General features: G+C 41.2%; 1 protein-coding gene across 1 annotated transcript in view; it reads right to left on the reverse strand.

Moving 5' to 3' along the window:
• Positions 1-20,605, reverse strand: part of pyroxd2 (pyridine nucleotide-disulphide oxidoreductase domain 2) — a 28,929-nt gene extending 8,324 nt beyond the window's left edge. Inside the window, exons 1-3 of the mRNA XM_085428535.1 lie at positions 20,473-20,605; positions 20,119-20,138; positions 19,935-20,028 (exon numbers count right to left, since the gene is read on the reverse strand). Coding sequence (XP_085284661.1) covers positions 19,935-20,028; positions 20,119-20,138; positions 20,473-20,596 — 238 coding nt within the window. The 5' untranslated portion in view covers positions 20,597-20,605. The remainder of the gene's footprint in view (positions 1-19,934; positions 20,029-20,118; positions 20,139-20,472) is intronic.
• Between the last annotated feature and the right edge of the window lie 402 nt (positions 20,606-21,007).

Here is a 21,007-nt window from a genome sequence, read left to right on the forward strand (position 1 = left end):
GCTGGAGTTTTCTGCCCCATTCCAGCAGGAGCAGATAAACAGGGAGCCAAGGTCGTAGCTTAGGCGCTGTGTGAGAGAAAGCATGTGAATGTTTAGGCTTTGTATGATAAGGTGGAGGCACCAGAGGCTATAAAAGTTTGAGCAATGCTCCACCATTTTGAGATTTTGAGGCTGTCTGCATCAGTGTCCATCTCCCACGTGTGTGATCATTAAATCATCGTTTGACTCAACCCGACCGGACCAGTGTTGTTATTGTGGTTTTTCTCTTGTCTCCATCCCCAATATTTTGAACCTTAACATTTTGGGGGCTCGTCCTGTGGTATTGGGGTGGAATTTAAAAGTTTGGACGGTCCGAGGTTGTCGAACGGACAGGCATGAGCCAGTGGTCTGATTTGAGTGGACAAAAGCCGGCTTATCTAAAGGTAAGGCACTACCTGTTGAATTATTTCCAAAATGTGCCAAATTGGATATGACTAAATTAAAGTCTACTCACTGAAATTACTGGTAGAGTGTCTGTTTTGATTTTGATGAGAATCACTGTGTGTTATGCAGTTAAAGTTGCTTAAGAGTATTTAATGAAGTTGAAGAAATATGAAACTGTTCCCAGAAGTAACAGAGAATGTTGGGTTTGAGTCCCTGGATATTGAGCTGAAGGCTCAGGTAGTTTGGTAGGGAAATTAGGACAGAAACTGTTCCCAGAAGTAACAGAGACTGGTTAATAGTTTTACAAATTAGGTCAGAAACTGTTCCCAGAAGTAACAGAGACTGTTTAATTGGTCGTAAAAAAGTTATCTTTCTTCGGTGAGACCTGTTATGGTAAAATTTCTCAAAATCGGTTAGGTGAAAATTGTTATAGGACGGCACTGGAAGATGCTAAGAAGCACATAGCCCGGGGGTTACGCCCCCTCCTAGTCGTGGACGCGCGGCTTTGACCTGTCGGCGAACAGGGTTAGTTCAGTTTGGCTTATCTGTGGGGTACAGGGCATCCTGAAATAAGCTAGGAGTTACCGAGTCTCCTCACCGTTTTAAACGGTGTCATGTGCTTGTTTGGATACTGTTAAATTGAGTTAGGGATTTAGAAGTCAGAAATCATTTTTAATCACCACGTCATTCATTAGCAGTTATTACAAGTTCTCCTCTAACAGAATTGCAACGGGATGCTGTTCTTCTTTAGGCACGGCAACATAAGCAGTCATTGTAGTTGTTATCATCTTTGAAATCATTACTCTTAGGCATGGCGGTGTAGCTGCTCCAGATGTGTGGTCAGTGACATATTTTTGCAGAATGGACAAATTCTGCAAAGCTTCATAAATGTCTCCTCCAGTTTCGTATCCATCAGGGATAAAAGTGCAATATGTCTCCCCGATCAGCTTGCAAACTCCTCCTTGTGATGCTGTTAGCAGGTCTAGTGTCAGTCTGTTCTGCAGCACCATCGTTCTGATGGCCTTCTGTTCTCCTGCTAAGGCCGTTCCCAGGGCCTTAGTCAAGTTGATGTGCCGTAGCAGAGCATATCGGTTGATTTCCACGTGATCCCGCACCTCGGCAACTCCAATGCCGGGGATCAAGCTCTGTAAGAATTTCACTCCTCCTCAGATGCGAAACTCTGGTTCCTTTACTGCTTGGTGCCGTCCGTGCACATCCTGTCTGGTAATGAGTCTTTGTTTGTAGTATCATTCGGTAGCTGTAGTTGGAGCGACAGTTGAGGCTCATCAGTGTCGCGTTACTGGCACAGGTTTCGTTGAGTGAACAGTCCATACACTTCCTCTCGTTCCTTGGTGGGCAGAAAGTGTATATGTATTTGCATAGCAGTCAGTTTTATTATTCAAGTAAGCTGTAGTGTTCATAAACTGCCACCAGAAATTAGTGGCATAGCCATGGGGAAACTTGGTGTACTTTCCTTTGTCATACAGTGTCTGCCTTTTCTTCATATAGCGTGACTTATTGTCCCTCACGGAAGCAAAGATGAGGAGCCCGGCCATGGTCAGGGCCGCTGCAGTTATTAAGAGCCACCACCTCATGACGACGGGACACACCCTCCTGTCGCGAGTAGACCCCCCGGCCAGGAAAGCTGACCCCTCCACCGGGCGAGATCACAACAAGTGGGCAAGCCTGCCGTCAGCTGTGTTTAGATGGCTTCACTGACTCGCCTGCAGTGACTCTGATGGATCCAGGATGGTCGTTCCGCAATTTTGCAAGCTCCAGTTTTTCCTTTGGAGCACTTTGATCAGAACCCAGTCACCGGGCTGTGATCTGCAAGACACTTGATAGACATCATTACATTCTTCGTCATTTACAATCATCTCTTTATTTTCCTACAACTTAGACATACATTTTGCTACTGAAATTGTATCTGCCTTTTTCACTGGGTAGATTTCTGGCCACTTTGAGAATACATCTATAACCACTAGGGTGTATTTTTACCCTTGGCATTCATTTAGCTCAATAAAGTCCATATGGATTGTGTGGTCTCAGGTTTCCCTGAGCATTATATTTTTGACACGTCATGCACGTTCTGACAAATTGTTTTGCTGAGGTTTCAAAACGGTTCTAGCAGGCGTTGTCTCTATGTTATCTGCTGTTGCTGCGTGGCTGTCTGCAGCCTTGGTGTTTGTGACTTTGCTCGCCTCTCTGTTCCTGATAGCCACCTGCGAATTAGTGTTTTAGTCTGTTGTCAACACGTCAGCCTTATTTCTAAGTTACAGAATGCTTCTTCTCCTTTTTTTTTTTTTTTTTTTTTTTTTTGGGAGAATAGATGCAACTCTACATTTTCACTTAAGGCATTTTTAGATAATTTCTAGTTCTTCAAACAAGTCATGGATCTCACACATTTCAAACTTTCAAGTTAGGGTTGTTTCCCATTTATACAAATATATATATATTTAACTTTGCATTGCTCACAGCTCATAGCTCACAGCTCTAAACCTAGGCATTTTTCAATCATATGCCTAATCACTATGTGTCACTGTGATTCTCAAGTATGGTCACAAGTTCGTTTAAATTCGTTTCCAAAACCAACAAAATAATCAAACAAAAACAAAAAACATAAACGTGTCAGGACACAAAAGAAAAAGAAAAATGCTGCCACCCGTACAAGGCAGAAGTCTGCATATGTTGGCTTGTAATAGCATGCAGCTTGTAACATGGTAGACTAATGTGCCTGTGTTAATTCAGCTCCATATTATTGTGTGAAGTTGCACTGGGTTGGGAGTGGTTTTGTGGTTGTCACATTTTTGGTGAGCCAATGGCTGGAATGGGGTTGGACTAATTAGAGGCAGGTGTACTTGATTGCACTGATACACTGGTCTACATCTAGCCCACACTACAAACACTGCTGTGTTGTTTTGTCTCTCTGTGCAGTCCAGGGCCTATTATATGCCACAGCCTAAAGGCAGCAGAGTTCCAGAGGCTTGAGTGACCACTGACTATATGCTTGCAGGGTGGTGGGTCTCCAAGGACAACTTCTAACCCTGTTAAAGGCAACATGTGGGGTGCAACTTGGCCGTGTGGCATAGCTGGCTCTGGCCTTGGGACTGTGTGTTTTTATACAATTCATAAGTGGGACACTGGACTGTTTTATCTTTTATCTCTTGATATATTTTTCGTCAATAAATTATCTTTTAGAATTTTATTGACTGACATCTTTTTGCCCATGACTGAAACGGTTGGTCAGACCTAGAGTCTTTCTTTGGGCAGAATAGCAGCTTCTGCTCTAAAAGAAACAAATAAATAAAAAGAAAAGAAAATGTGGAACATGCTCATCAGCTTAGCAGTGTCTACATATTTAATTCAGCTTCTCAATCCTGTAGTTTTAGCTGTTGTCTACAGGGTTTTGCTTATTGGTTGTTATTATAGGTGTGCTCTATATCTCAGCAATGTGTCATTCTAGAATGATAAGTTTCAAGCTGGTCAAGTGCCTCTATGCACTTCATTAGTTTAGTTATTCTCTGTATTGTCTTCATCTCACATGTCATTACACTGAGTTTCAGCAAACCTTAAGCTTGATGTAGACTACTGCTTAACAATTATCCACCTCACATCATAACCGATTAAGGTGCCTCTTCATATTAATATTATGTCATTGTTAATATTATCCTCTTTGTCTTATATAACAGCAATAGCATATTATAATATTTTATCAGTGTGTACCACTATACTACTCCTGAGCCAATTTGTTAGTTAGGATCATCTTATTCAGCAAACAGATAATTTAGAATTCATCCAATCTGCGGTCACATTTGTTCTCTCTGTTGCATGGCGGACCAGGCAGTTCTATTATAATATATTATTTATATTTTATTTTGTATCCATCAAGGGCTTCAGATGACCTGCAGAATCATCCTTTTCCCAAGGTGGAGACAGTTACCTTTTCACACACTGTCCTTGGCTGAACAGTGACACAGTCTTAATGTACCTTATTTATGTTATTAAAATATTTTCGTGTGAATTATTTGCTTTATATTCATTTTATACATGCTGGGCATGGTCATCATGCCAACTGTGTTTCATTGTTAATATCACTTTACAGGTTGTTATCCTTGCTATTATTAATTTCAAATACTCTAAAGATAATTTCTACTGTAACTTTCCCTTCATCTTTATTTCGTACTTTTTATATTTATATCTACTCAGTGGGGTCTGTTTTCAACCCTTTTAAACTACTTCAAACTACTTTGATCTCTAGTTTTCACTTAATAAGGGATTATTAAGTTCTTCCTGATATGGGTGGTGCTGCAGATGCGGCTGCAGGAATGAGTGATGGCTTTCTAAAAGGGTTGTGGGCACTGCACAGTGTCTCGTCTTCTGGTTTTACTAAACTGGCAGTTGAGTTCTATTCTTCTGACTGTTTATATTTTGTTTTCTTAAATCTCTCAGTTTACAGACACTGTTTTTGTCCGGCGTCTGGACTTTTCTTTTCTCACCACTGCTCGTCAGGAGTGAGTTTTAATTTCACTTGCTTGATTACCCATCTTATTTATGTATTTACTTATTTTTGTTTAAGTAATATATACACAATACAGCTGCTATCACCTTCGCTGGTATTAGAGACGAGAGTGGTTGCTCACACGCCCTTCTACTTTCGGACTATTTCCAAAAGCGGCGTGAACTTTACGAGACGGAACTCGACCGTTCTCTCAACTCACCAGCACGTCAGTGAACAGCAGTAAAAGAAAAAACACAGTAGGAGCGGCTCAGTCTCTTATTGGACCGTGAAAAGTCAGCTTGCTCCGTTAGTTACAACAATACACACATACATTCACATTCACACTTATTCGCGCGATCGGAACCCTTATAATAAGGGGAGCTGCCAGTCTTTCTGTAGACGAGCTACTTATTCCCTTGACCCAGCTGGGGGAGCTACTCAGAGCTCCAAACCTAACCCACAAGAGTGGGGAGCTTCCAGTCGACGAGCTTCAAGCTACCAGCCGACGAGCTACTTTAAACCCACAGAAGTGGGGAGCTTCCAGTCGCGACGAGCTACTTTCGCTATTTTAAATTCCCTGAATTTAAAATACGATTTTACGCAAGATTGTGTCAGTGTGTCTGTATCTACCTGGTCAGTGTCGCCGGGTCTGGTCCACCTCGATCGGGCCCCACCACCGTGGGTCGCTTTCTAAGAACGTTGGCCAAGACTCGAATTTAACGCCCTTGGTCTTTGACCACACACCTAGTGTGTGGGCTGTCGACAGACGAGCAACGTGGACTGGTCACGGAGATGGGACACGATGGAGGCGCTCCGGCTCCGAAGGACCAAGAAATGTTGGGGGAAAACTCTGTAAAAAACCCAGGAGAAATAAAGACACAATGAGACAAAGTTACTTTCTTTATCAAACGTGTACACGGGTGAGCTGCTAAGAACAACTCACACCATGCACAGTGGCTTGGTAATTTTTATAGGCACAGAGCACAGAGACAGTGAGAACAGGATAACAAATAATAAACAGATAAAATAAAACAACTCCATATATGGTGCTAGTCTCGTCAGCAGAGAGCTAGGGAAGATAAAACAATCTAAAACAATATGTCCCAGAAACAAGATGTGTTTGCTGGGAAAGTCTAAAAAGATAATTCTAAACTAATCTAACCATAGGCAGAGGGCAGACAAAAGGCATCATAGAACATTTAAAAGAAGGTAAAGAAACATAGAATCATTTTTCCTGTAACAAGAAGTTAGGTCAGAAACTGTTCCCAGAAGTAACAGATACTGTTTGATTGATTACAAAAAAGTGAGACTTTCTTCGGTGAGACCCGTTATTTTAAATTTGTCGAAATTGTATAGGCGCTCTTTAGAAGTTAGGTCAGAAACTGTTCCCAGAAGTAACAGATACTGTTTGATTGACTACAAAAAAGTTGGACTTTCTTCGGTGAGACCCGTTATTTTAAATTTGTCGAAATTTGTTAGGTGCTGAATCTGTCAGGCCTGTCAGTGATTGTAAATACAAGACGTCTTTTGTAATATAAAATAATAGAGTTTTGCCTGAGCTTGGTGTGAGACTCTGTGTGACGTGCAGCTGCAGCGCTGCGAGCTATTTTTAGACGGTGTGTGAACATGCAAATGAGCGGTGACACGCACAGAGGACTTTTGTTGCTGTTTAGCGTGTTTTTGAGTTTTATAATTTTGATTTGCAAACAATGATACATGCCTGTAATTAAAACGCTGATTTTGCTGATTATGATACTACAAATAAGGTTTTGAATGACTAGGGTGTGAATGAGGTTGGGTTTTAAAGCTGAAACTCAGAGAGGAGTGTGTTGGGAGACTGGCATGTAGTCTGCAGTGCAAAGGTGGGCGTCTTGCCTGCTAGTCTATTTAACAGTGATGAAAATGATATTAAATAAATCTCTCAGTGTGTTGATACAGGTGGCTATGGGGCTGGACCAACTGCCCCCACAAGCACGGCGGCCGAAGCAAAATTATAGTAATGGAAACCAAACTCAGCAAAAATCAGCAGCTGTGGAAAAGACAGCAGCTAGTAGAGAATTAAAGGAGAAATTAAGAGAAGTTTTAACACATAAAATTGCGGCCAACAGACTTGTGGAGGTTGGGAAGGCGCCTGGAGCATCACAACAAAAAGGTGAAATAAAAACACACACAAGCAGAGAAATGTGAGAGAGAGGCACGTGCTAGAGAAATGCCTCGTTTGAGAAAAAACGTTAAATTAGCCCATGTACAAACGCACATACACGCAATGAAGAAACAGCTTACACCCATGAACATGTGAAGATTTTCCAGCAACTTTAAAGCAGTGAAGCTTAACATACACCCGCCGTTACACAATAAAGTTTATCCACTACTAACAAATAAACCCTCTGGGTTGCAGGACAACAACTTAACTTCAAAAAAAAAAAAAAAAAAAAATCACAACCAGTGATAACACGACAAATTTAGTGGTTAATAAAAGTCAAATTGTGACATGTTTTCTTCTGATTGATTAATACAAGTGATTACTGAATGAAAGAAAATTCCATTTTTGTGCTTTAAACATGATCTTAAGAATTTTAACATGTACCTGTGTTGTCCTGTCAGCTTGGTGGGTTATGAGAGGATTATATGGTGAGAAAAAACAAAAAAAGGGGGAGAGAAGGCTGACACAGGGCCTGGTCCCGTTGTTTTTCCCCTCTCTGAGTAACACAGCCAATACAACATGATTTTCCTGTTCGTTTGTTTTTGTTTTTGTTTTGTTTTGTTTTTTCTCTTTATGCTTGATTACAGGCTGCTTTGTCGGCCCGGAAAAGCCGAGGCTGACCCTGGACTCCTGCTCTCCCCTCTACCATCGTTGCTCTCTCCTTTACCATCTTCGATGTGACTCTGACCAAATGCTAAAGCAGCTGGACCCACAACAACTTGAAACTGTCAACAGTGCTGCAGGAAAACGATCTCAGGCAGCAGAGACGGAGAGAGTTAAATCCAAGGCCCGTTTCACTACACGGGGAGATTTCCGTCAGCGTCTTTTCTTTCTGAGAAGACTGAGAAAGGCCCGGCTCCCACCACCGATTCTGACCACCTTATATAAAGGAATTATTGAGAGCATCCTGAGCAGCTATATCACTGTCTGGTTCGGGAACAGCACCATGCCGGACAGACAAGCTCTACAGAGGGTTGTGCAATCAGCTGAGCGCACCATCCGCTCCGAGCACCCTGACCTGCACTCAATCTACAGCAGGCGGTGCTGGACCAAGACCAGGAAGATCGTGAAAGACCTCAGCCATCCCAACAACAGACTGTTCTCTCTGTTGCTGTGTACGTGACAAATAAACATCTGGATTTGGAAAACGAGGCACTCGCAAAGTCACCAGCATTGTGCCTGATCGGACACACCCCTCTCACACACTCTTCACACTCTTGCCATATGGAAAAAGACAGCTTCAGCTGACAGAGCTGTGACGAGACGCCCATTAAGCCCAGATGAAAAGTGAGGCCGAGCAAAACCATGCTGACCTTAACCACTCTGCATTAAAACTGTGCAGGACAGTGACGGACCAACAATGACCATCGGGCAGCAGAAAGGGCGTGCCAGAGACAGGAGGAGTAACTGAGGTCAGGAGGCACCTCAGAATGGACAAAACACCAGGAGAAAATAAGCTGAAGGCACAGGTGTCGGGGCTCGGCCAGGAGCTGACCTCTGAGAAGAGCCGAACAGCAGAGCCGCAAAAGGCCGTGGAGCAAAGCAAGGAAAACATCAATGGACTTTAATCTGATTTCTACGGAAAAGACTCTGAGGTTTCTGCCCTCAATAAGACCTCGAGGCATCAGAGCAGAAACTGAGCATGGCCCAGGAGGAGCTAGCTGAAAATCGAACCCATCAGGCTTGGAGTCCAAGACACCGGACTTGAAATCAGGCCGGAGCATCCTGGAGCTAGATGAGCAGTGTGATTTGTCCGGTCTGCTATGGAGCAAACGTTAGGGGGATGGCTTCCCGTCGCCTCTGCCGTCCTCCGATCGTTCAGCGTCCTGGGCTGCCCAGCTCCGGACTGAACGCTCGGGCCGAGACACCCAAACAACCATGGACTCCATTCCCCTGGAATGGGACCACGACTACGACCTGAGCCGTGGGCTTGAAAGTGCAAGCAGGGATCCCAGAGAGCCTTGAGGCCTGTGTTAAACTAACAGAACAAAGATTGAGGTCTTCCACTGGGGAGGTGGAAGCTGCAGACTCTCCTATACACCTTCTGGATGTCAGCCGTTCCACCTGCAAACAAACGGACAGCAGTCGCACTTCTGCAAGCAACAAACGGACATCCAGACAATTGAGCTGCGTATCAAAACCCTGAAGGAAGACCGAAGCAAAAGGGTCAAGTTAAGGAGGAGCGAAATAAGGAGAAGATGCTGGACACTGGAGAAAAGGACTGCCTCAATTGGGGCCAGAACCAGTATGGACAGAACTCTGAGCAGCAGCACCAATGGATGCAAACAGACTGAAAATGAGGAGGGCAGGACCCAGGGCACGCTTCAGGCCGTGGTTTACCCAGAACACTACAACAGGAAAGTGATGAACACAAACACCCACACAAACACACACATCTACATGCACCGACTCAGAGTGAAAAGAAACATACATATGAACATATGCACTCGTTGATTGAGGGAGAAATGACACACACACACACACACACACACACACACACACACACACACACACACACACACACACACACACACACACACACACACAAATTAAAATGTTGATTCAATGAACTGAGAAGTGATCCACACACACACACGCTGATGCAATGAAGAATGCTTTACTAACAAATGCTGCACACAAACATCCAAATACGGAGTTGGTTACAACAGCAAGAACTGATTGATTATTTATTGCTTAAATGTATTTCATGCCACGCAGAGGGCATTTGTGTAGATTTAGAGGACATGGTCTGAAGCACTTTGATAATGAAAACAATGTCTGTGCGTGATGTCTGTTTATGGCTCAAAGCCTCCACTGAATTGTTTACTGTGCTTCACACAGTCTAACAAGGAGCAGTGGTACAGAGCGAAAATGATGAATGAATGGTGTGAGTTTTATTTCGAAGAGATTATGAAAAGGTTGTGTTGATTCAACTTAGTTGTTTACGTTTTTGCCAAAGTAAAGAGTTGGTGTGTAACTAGTGTCCACTATTGAGTCAAGTAAATCCAACATGTTTTGTTGGTGCAAAAAGGAGTTTTGGTTGATCTTTGGGTTTTGTTTGATACTAGGTTGATTCTATCAGTGAGGTTTGGATTGTTTTCTTTCTCTGAGAGAGAAAAGGATGATTTTATGCTTGGGCATGTTTGTAATGGGCCCCAGTATCTGTTATTATATGAGTGTTTAATTGGTTACGTCTGTGTTTGCTTTCGTTACAGTGCACTGAGATAAGAACATCTGAGAGGTGTGATCCACCGGTGGTGATATTTTGGTATTTTGTGAGCTCCTGATTTAACAAATCGGCTCCTTAATCCAGGCCTGAGAGAGTGAATTTTAAAGTGTTATAAAATATTCTTACTGAAAACAGTCGCGAAGTATTTTTCTCCATGATTATAATGAGCTTGGGAGAAAATTCACTTATATGGGACACTGATCCTGAAGCCTAAAAGGATTGCAGCGAGTCAATCCAGTCCAAAGAAGGAAAAACAAACAAGGAGCTGTTTCCTTTAAAATGATGACGTCATCTTGCTGGTGATGGAGCCTCGAATAGGTTGCGCGTGAGACTCCATTATCAGCAATATCTGGTATGAATGTGTGTGAATGTATGCATGTGACTGGACTGTGACGGACTGACGACTAAAAGTTTTAACTGACTTGGTACTGAGACAAAAACGGTGCCGACTTTAGGATTATTAAATGTCCACAGACAATTCACCCAGCCTGTAAAAGAAGGGTGGATGTTTTGTTTTGCTTTGTTTTGTCTGCAAGAACAGAAGAATGACAGAGACTAAAGAGCTGTAGCTTCACAGCAGTGTGAACTGCAGACTGAACCCTTTGGTTGCTAATTTTGAGCTACTGATGTTTGCATTAAGGAAATTGTGTTTTAGTAGCTGTGTTTTAATTAAGGTATCACATTATATTGTTGGGAATATTAAATGCTAAAGTGAAGAAAAGGTTTGATCCCACTCATGACTGAGCATGTTATTATTAACCATAGTGGGTCAATGTAGAGAGTGAATTAATTTTAGAGAAATAAAGAAAAAACAAACAAAAAACCCTCCACCGAGGTCTATGAATAAGAGGGGAATGATAGACAGCCACACTCAAAATGGAGATATGTAATGATAAACACTGGTCCCTGTCTTTTGGGCGCTTTCTTGAAGTAGTCAACATTTTAAAAGTAAGATAAAATAACAGGGGCATGTGCTGAGGGGTGGTGCTGCACAAGAACAAGAGTAAAATAAAGAAAATATTGTTTTTAGTTTTGAGAAGTGCAAATTAAAATGTACCATTACACTCAGAGGATCAATATGAAGCTTGATATTTGTTAATTTTGAATGAAGTACATGACTGGTGACTGTTCTGTCCTGAGCTTTTGTTTTTACAGCACCCGCTTGATCACACCAACGGTTTCTCGCCACCGAAGAGGGGTACTTGCAAAAAAAAAATAAAGAACGGGGAGGAATATCATCAAAACTGGAAAAAGGTAATCCCCAAAGGGGGTGATAACGCCATAACTTTCACTATGGTCAAATTCTCAAAATTTGACCCTCAAAAATTCTTCAAACATTTAGACACAAAGTGGAGATTTAGATAAATATAATGTCGTAAACCACATAAGCATGAAGTATTTGATTCAATAAGATGGTGAAAAAACAAGCAGCAAAAGGTTGATCATGTTAATGGTGTTTATTCAAGGGTGCAGAGGAGATTATTATTATTAAAGACAACAAATGAAATAACGAAAAGTAGAAGTGGAAAGAATTTGCGTTAACGGTAATAAAATCAAAACAAAAAGGAATACTAACTAAAACTGTACTGAATGTTCACAAAACTAACTAAAATTAACTGGATTTATAGCAAAATGTGTTTGGTTGCATTGATGTGTGCGTGCCCTGCTGTAGTGAAATTAAGGTAGTACGTTAGTCGAGTCGTCTGTGTTGCTGCTCCGTCCACGCGCAGAATCAGGTCAGGAAAAGTCGGGAGACAGCGCCAGAATAGAATTGAGGATGATTTTAATATGACTGTTTTGTAGACATAACAAGAGTCTTGTAGTGGAGAGGGACGTAATGTCCTCCTGAGACCCAGAGAATAAGAAAAAACAGGGAGAAAATATTTTCGTTTTTTCTTTTTTCTTTTTTTTCTTTTTTCTTTTAAATGAATCAAGTGTTATTAAAATAACAATCTCATAAGATGAAGATCAGGGACCAACCCAGAAGTCACTGACACTTCACTAGCTGTAAACTATTGGTTTAGGAATAAGTGATGGCACTGAACTTTCTATTTCACAAAAGTCAATTTATTTAGGATATCTGAGGAAGTACTGATTTTATTTGGAGACACAAAGGAACATTTGGCACTTCCCTCATCTCACATCTGTTTCATTGTTGTACCCAATCATTCTACAACTGAAATGCCTTGGACTGCTAACCATTTCAGGCAAGTGGAGTGAACCATATTTTGCTAGACTCTCATCAGATTGGGGCTTCCTTTTATTGATCTTTGGAGAGAAGTCTTCATTACTGGTATTATTCAGGTCTTGTTCACATGTTTGTCCCAGGTTTCTCAGCTAAGAGGAGCTTAAACCCCAGATACTGTGAGTTCTTTTCACACATTGAGATCACTGATAACTCTCAGCAACGACGTGATCTCGTAGAAACAATTAGGTGTTATGGATTCAACTATAATTGCGACTCTTATTTTTTACTTTACTGGAAAAGATTTCTGCATTTTACCCATATTTTAGTTTTAACTCAAAATCAAAATTCCAGATTCTACTACATGTTGGTTTTGCACCAGATAGGATGACAGATTTCAGGTGGCCCTGTGTCTTTCTCTATTACATCTGCCACTGCATCTCGATAATCTTTGTGTGGCTTCTAGTGGGTCCTGACCCTCTCATATTTTGAAAAATCTATGTTTGAATCTCCCTTAATAATTGTGTTAAGAATTCTCTCCGCCTTGGTCAAAAGTTGGGTATTAGGAAAAAGTGAAATAAATATAAATATAAATTCCCAATGTGTAGAGCACACATTAATAAATTAGTCATGTTCCCTGTGAAAGTAAATGAGCCTAATTCTTAAAGACCCCTGAAATTATTTACTAGATGTTTATTTTTTGAATAAAATAAGAATCTGAGTTTAACAAAACATTTTAAATGTAAATATCAAGCTTACCTTTCTCTCTTCCATAAAATGTGCTTGTGGGCACGCCAGCCATTTTGAAAAGGTGGGAAAAACAATTGGCAAGGCCACACCCCCACACATGTGACATAATTTTAAAGGTACTGTTGTCCTCTCTAAGAAACATCAGGACTTAGAGGAGTGGCAAGTAGAGTATGAGAGCTACAAGCAAAAAACTAAATGTGTACTACAGTGCGCAAAAAATGAATTACTGGGCCATCAGGGGGTCTTGAGGGACATTTATAAAAAAAAAATTAAAAAAAAATCCCACAAACCTTAAAAGTGCACTTGAAAAGCTCACACAAGAAGGTTAACCTAGCTTACCTAGAAGACCTCATCAGGGGGAGCACACTCCCCCTCTTTGAAGAGCTCACCCACTTAACTCGCATTCCAAGAAAATAGCTAACCCCAGATAAGGCAGCGTGATGTATCCCGAGATAACAGGACTGGGACATCTAAATAAAGGTGTGAAACAATCGCCTTCAAAAGGTTATCAATTAACTTTAACCAAAATTAGGACCACTCGGTGCGGCAAGAATTAATAGCTATTAGTCTCAACACCCAAGGATAAGCAGAAGAGCATGATTGATATGATGGAACTGAGAGTTTGTTACACTTAACTTTTGCAAAACACAAATAAAACTAAATTGAAACTAAGGATTTTCAGAAAATAAAAACTAGACTAAACTAGCAAAGAATTGGTAAAAACTAATTACAACTGGCAAAAAATTGAAAATCTGGAGTCGAAACTAAATAAAAAATAAAACCTAATGAAAATGGCGAAACGTTTAAAACTCTGGTGCAGAGATTGGCAAATCTGACCAGGAACGTTATAAAATGGATTGTCAGAACAGTCAGCGTTAAAGCCACATTTGACAGTCCATACTAGGATGGCATTGGACATCTTGGGGGTGGAAAGGGGTTGGTGTGACCAAGGTGTGGTTTGGCTTGTCGTATGTATATTTGAGATCATATGGCTCTGGATGGACCAGTTACCAGGGCATGGAAGGAGGACAGACTCATTAAAGGAGGAGAAGGCATTTCCTGGGATTGGAGATCCTCTGGGTGAGTGGTTGATTAAAAGCATGCATAAAATAGAAGTTATCTGTTGTTATTGATTGGTAATAGATTGATAATTGGCCACATTTACAGCTGTATTGACTTGTTGTGGACGTAGTCGACTTCAGGTTTAAACACTCTCATTAACAGGTTGAAAATAGTGACATTAAAGGAAGAGTATGCAGCACCACCCTGTCAGACGCCAGTGATGGTGGAGCTCACTGATGAATCAGGTGAGCTGGATTCATGGCTGATTCAAAACTAAGATCCCCCTGCTGTGGTCAGTAAGGGGAGAAAAGGGGGAAATAAAATCAAGAATAAAAGAGGCATTTATAAACGTTTAGGTGTCAAGTGAAACGGGACAAAAGGGGGTGTTTTACTGTTATTTTAATGTCAGCATTATTATTGTATGAGAATCATGCGACAAGCATTGCATCGATGATCATTTATTGAAGCTTTTGACCTTATACTAACATCTGTGTTCCTGTGATTGTTATAACCTCTGATGAATCTTCTATTTACAGGTGTTAGGATAATGATATAATTTTTCATTGCAGGTGTAACCATGATCATTTTCATACATATTGCAACTTGTTGCTCATTGTAGAGTTGTGCTCAAGTTAATAAGGGTTAAAAGCTACAGTCAGCGCGAATGTCTGACTGATCTATTGAGGGGAAAGGCTTCGAGCATAGAAGGCCACACGCGCTTACATAACATTGATATCATGTTATTCTTTGTGATCTTTTCTTCAATTATGTCTTTAAGGTTAGTTTAAATAGTGGCAGTTAATTAAACGACATTTATTAAAATATTAAATACCTGAGTCAGAACGTTACACGCGGATCACCTTAAGAGTCTGGGAAACTTTGTAGCTGCCTAACTTTTTTTTTTTGAATGTTCTAGCTCCGTTGATTTGACACATTGGAATGTGTCAAAAAAGGGGGGGAAGGTTGAGCTTTAACATCAAACAAGGATTATTTGAACAATTTATAACTTCATTTGTGTCTTTAATAATTTAGGAATGGTAAAGCTTAAGCTAATAGCGGTCCGAGAAGACGGACCTTTTAGAGAATCAGTGAAAAAGCATAAACTATCACTTTCATGTTTAATCATTACTCATTGAAATGAACTGAATAGCGCTTAGAAGATTTGTTAATTTCTTTGTCTTTTGTTAAAAAGAGGGGTTTCAATAATTTTCAGACACACCTTGCAAATGTGCTTATAACGAGTTGGCACTTGGTCTTTTGAAGGTCAGAAGCTTCGTTCGGCGTGACTGTCCGGACTGATAAAGTGTAGGAAACGCCTTGAGTGCAGAGGGCTAAATGCAAACACGCTTACACACACATAAGATATGATTAGAATAAGTCCCTGGGACATTCTGAATGTTTTAGACCAATTTTGAATCACTAGAAGGTCAGTAGATAACAACATTAGATTATTAGGGTTAGGAAGAGAGGTGTTTTGGTTTTCTGTCTCTTACAGAGAAAGGAACAGACACCAGACGAGGCCACAGAGATACGAGGGTCCTTCGCAGCAGAGACAGATACAGTGACTGCCGAGACACCAACTGGGTCCAAGGGTCATGGCGTTTGGGCTCCAGCTAGTCACTTCAAAAGGATGAATCCCATAAATACAGCAATAACCATGAAGGGGTTGACGGAAATCCGGAAACACCAGACCAACGAGGTTCGAGAGGCTCTTGGGCAAAAGGGGGACGCCTTCCTGTTCTTTTCTGGAGGATACACGGGAGACACAGGACCCGAGGATACACAGATCGTTGTTTGAAATAGGGGCAGAATAATCCCCTGATCTGTGTCACGACTGAAGGGTTGTCTAACCCCTGAGGTTGAAGTAAGAAGAACAGAGGATCACGCAACTGGACGACACTGGTAGCTGCAGCAATAAAATAAAGGTTAAGAGCTCTTCGGACAGAGGTTCTAGTCTACGTCTGAATGGTATAAGGGAACACCAAATAAAGCTGTGGGAGAACAGGGGAGTGTCATCTGGACCTGCTATCCTTGTAGTAATAGTTTGTCTTGCACCTGACTTGCGCAAACACAGAGGTCATCTTACATATGGTTTGCCCGTCAGGGGGACAAAGGACCTCAGGAGTGAGAAGAGATGAACCCGGCCACACTGGGCTACAGGGTGTTTGTGAGGTCATTATTCTAATGACCTCATCAGGGGGAATTGTTAGATTATAATATTATTTTATGCCATGTTATACCCCTAATTAAAGATTGTGAATTAATATGTAGTTTTAGTTTCCATTATTCTCCTGAATTAGAAGAAGCTGATAACTATTGCATTAGTTAAACTGATTTGCATTACATTAAACTGCTGACTTGTTGTGAATGAATGATATTGTTTTATGATGCATTATACTGCTGAGTTATAAGAAATCTAATTTGTCTGAGTAGAAGAGAACAGAGTGTGCTGGAGTTTTCTGCCCCATTCCAGCAGGAGCAGATAAACAGGGAGCCAAGGTCGTAGCTTAGGCGCTGTGTGAGAGAAAGCATGTGAATGTTTAGGCTTTGTATGATAAGGTGGAGGCACCAGAGGCTATAAAAGTTTGAGCAATGCTCCACCATTTTGAGATTTTGAGGCTGTCTGCATCAGTGTCCATCTCCCACGTGTGTGATCATTAAATCATCGTTTGACTCAACCCGACCGGACCAGTGTTGTTATTGTGGTTTTTCTCTTGTCTCCATCCCCAATATTTTGAACCTTAACAGAAGCCAGACGAACACCTGCGTGAAGGTCTATCTCGGGGCAGGAGCAGGTGTTGACTCAGTTTTCCGGGGGAGGCAGAGCTTGAATGCCTCATCCTCTCTCTCATATTTCTGCTGAATATCCCATCAAGCACGATCGGCATAACCAAAATGTCCTCCTCCTCCCTCTCTGACAGGTTTGTCAGGTTGACCAATCTGGCTCGCTCGTGCAACGCCATCATCCCCATGGATTTTCTTGTGGCTTGGACTGCGCAGTGCTGCATGCTGAGTGAAATATGTGTGATCACAGTAATTTCTTCCCAGACATTTTGGTCAGGTCTGGTTGCCATGCCCCCACATAGCACTGGCTGGTAGGAAACAAAAATGGGGGAAACATTCAGTGCCATTACAGCTAAAAGCCACCGCTTTGTAGGCCCTCTCGGTCATGATGGACTGAAAGCGGTCTGCCTTCGATGGGAGTATGGGGCTCCTGGAGGAGGCTTTAGCCAGCCATGAATGGAGGTGGCCTGCAACTAGCGGCTCCATGTGGGGCACACAGAGTAGGCCGTGCTTCTCTATGCCCTCAAAATCCAGGGAAGAAGGCCCTTGGATGGCGGTTCTGCTGCTGAACGGGAGGCCCTCCAGGAGGCAGTTACCTCTTCCAGCAGCACCAGGAAGACTGGGAGACTGGGAGTTCTCTTCAGAGAACCACTGCGGCTAGGCCCAGCTGTGAGCCCCAGCCTGTGGTTCGGTTTCCGTGACTCCCTCCTTGTCACCACCAGTGACCACTTCCAGTGGTATGACACCCGATCTATGGTGACGATTTGGGTTCAGGAGAAAACAGCTATGGGAATTAGCTAACACTCCTGTCTGTGGAAAGTTAAGCTAGTTAGCCCTAGAAGGTTGAGATTGGGCCGAAATGAGGAGAGGATTGTGAATAATGTCTATGTAGTAACCAGTGATGTAACGAGTAATCTAACCAATTACTATTCCTATCGTTACAACGCTGTTACCGTTACTAACAAGAAAATGCAGCGCAGTCGCATTGCTATTTTTCAACAAACAGATGGTTGAAGCTGTGTTCAGCTTACCGCATCTTATATCAGTTGCACGGAAGTAGCTGTCTACATAAGTAATCTGGGTGCTACAGCTTTAAGCAGCTGCATGCGCCCCCGACGGCGGCAATCACTTTCTGGCAGATGATCACTTTTTGGCACAACACCTGGAGCTAAGGGGCAAAACAATCGCATGAGTGCTGCTGTTTGACTCAGGAAGAATCGTGCTAAGCCAATCACAACTACTTTAAGATGACAAAGCAACAAGGTGATATATACCAGTTTTTAAATTGTGTTGATAGGCCACGTAAAACCAGAGTCATGATAAACAATATATACGCAGCGTTTTTTCCTGAATAGTTTCGTCACGTTTACTATCTAAGGACAGCAAGCACTCTCTGCTTATGACCAAACAAAAAAACAGCCCATTTGTGTTGGTGGAAAAATGCACCATGTCAACCAATCAAAAATAATATGGCAACATAACATTTGGTTGTTTAGGAAGAGGGGGAAGTTTTAGGAGTGACGGCGAGTGAGAGAGACTGTAGAAAAAGAGAGAGAGCGAGTTTTGAGATGTGAGAGATCTGTGACATTTAGCGTGTTTGGGTTAATGTGTTGTCTTGTGTAGTTAGTGTGTAGTGTTGTGGATAGTTTTGTGTTGTGTGTCAGAACAATGAGGCGACTGCTGTCTCCAGGTAAAAAACAGGAGTGATACACCTGCTGCTGTCAGACCTGCAGGTATCAGGCTGTGATGTTCTCCTTTAAGGTGGACAGAAATTATGTTTTTGGAGTCGCACAAATCATTTGTGGCATCTTATTGAATGCAGAACAGCTGATTGTTATGTAATTAGTTTGAAATGGTTATTTTAAAAAAAGGTAAAAGGTAAAATAACAAAACAAATAACTTTGTTGTTTGCAAAACTTGTGCATAGGATTTTAAAATTGACAATTGCATTTAAAGTTATGGAAGTTATGAAATATGAAATATGATTCAATAAACATGTTTGTGGTTGTTACAGTAAAAATATAACTTTTTCTACTCTGATTTTATGTTTTCTGTCTGATTTTAAATCAATTGTGTTAATACAGTATGTCAAAATGAAAACATAACTGTAAATTCAGGCACGTGAGGTTGTGCTGAAAAGAATGATACCAAACAAGGCAAAGTAAATAGTTTTTAAAGGTGTAATGTAGAGGTAAAATCAAAAGTAGTAAAAAATGGCCAATTATACCCTGGACCCCAGAGGGTTAAACATTTTTTTTAAAGTAACGCAATAGTTACTTTTCAAGTAATTAATTACTTTTACAATATTGTAACTCAGTTACTAACTCAGTTACTTTTTTGAAGAAGTAACTAGTAACTATAATTAATTACTTTTTCAAAGTAACTTGCCCAACACTGGTAATAACATAAGCTATTTCAAGGTTGGTGCCGATCAAATTGGTGGACTAAGATACATGCTCCTCCTTCTGAGGAATACACAGGAAGGTACATCCCATAGTGAGACATCGAAACAAATGCTAGGAATGAGAACAGTACGTGACATAACACACATTTAATAAATATTAAATAAAGCAATTACCAGTAAAGGGTGAGTTCACCCAAATAAGAGAAAACCTGTATTTCTTCAAACAATTAGATAGTTTCCATAAAAATCAGTGTGTGATTGTTCAGTGTCACTGTGACTAGTTTTTCAGTGGAGGAAATTCTTGCACCCCAAAATTAACAAATGTATTTTAAGTTTAAGAAACAGAAACAAATATATACTTTTTTTATATTTAATTGAGCTAGAAGTCAATCCTACCAGGGAAGATTTCCTCTGAAACAGCTGCACCTCCCAGCACATGTCTGCGTTCCAGCACTGCTGCCTGCAGACCTCCCTTCTGAAGATATGTAGCCTACAGGCATACAAAGCACACATCACTTTCACCACAGTACTGAAACCTTACTGCAAAAGCAGGTGTTAGGAAGTAACTATGTAAACTCACTGCCACCAGTCCGTTGTGTCCTACAAAGAGATGTAAAATACGCAATTTAAAACCGATTCCGATGCATGAAGTTTCAAAAAGTTGTTCCATAATTAGGTTTTTAAAATATTTTGTGTATACAGTGTGCCCTGCAGTAATGAGTTCAAAGTTGAATAATTAAGATTAAACTATGCACAGCCGTAAACGGAGTAAATTCAGTTATCTTGGAATGCAATATTTATTTTACTATACGAAATTACCTTATTTATACTACAATCCTACAAACTCAGATTTATCGTTTTTGCAAAATCTATCGCCCGTTATTACAGTATACGTCGCTCTCTGCATTTCTTTCCTACAGTCCACAAATCTCACCTCCACCGATGACCAATGCGTCGTAGTTTGATTTTAAAGCAGTGTGACTTGACCTGGAGCCTGTCACTGTACCCGCAAGGGTCACAGCCCTCCACCATCGGTTAGCCAACGCTGCTAGAGCCATGGCAGGAGTTTGGACTCTTCCACTTCAATCCCTCCCTCTTTTGTGGTGAAGTAGATCCGGGTTTCATACTGGAGGCGACCCTTTATGGACCTCATCAGTTAGGGAAATAGATACAGAGATATGGAAGTAAACTATAGTAGTTATATGATGTATAATGGTTCACTTCTGACGTATTGATAAGAGAGGGAGTGAAATGACACATGAACTTTGCACAGATAGCTAATGTGGTATTTCTGTCACATGAGGCAGTTTTTATACACTTTGAGTTTACGCTGTTACAGTTAAAGTTTAGTACACATCCTTCTTCTGCCCTGATACTGGCTACGCCCATAGCAGAAATACTAGGATACATAAAATACATTTTAATGTGGATATTTATTCGATTTAAAGTCACAAAGTAATTTTAAAAAA

Source organism: Rhamphochromis longiceps, linkage group LG13 (genome assembly GCF_057381845.1).
Source record: "Rhamphochromis longiceps isolate RC_006_pf linkage group LG13, R_longiceps_female_GT1.1, whole genome shotgun sequence".
Classification (NCBI taxonomy): domain Eukaryota; kingdom Metazoa; phylum Chordata; class Actinopteri; order Cichliformes; family Cichlidae; genus Rhamphochromis; species Rhamphochromis longiceps.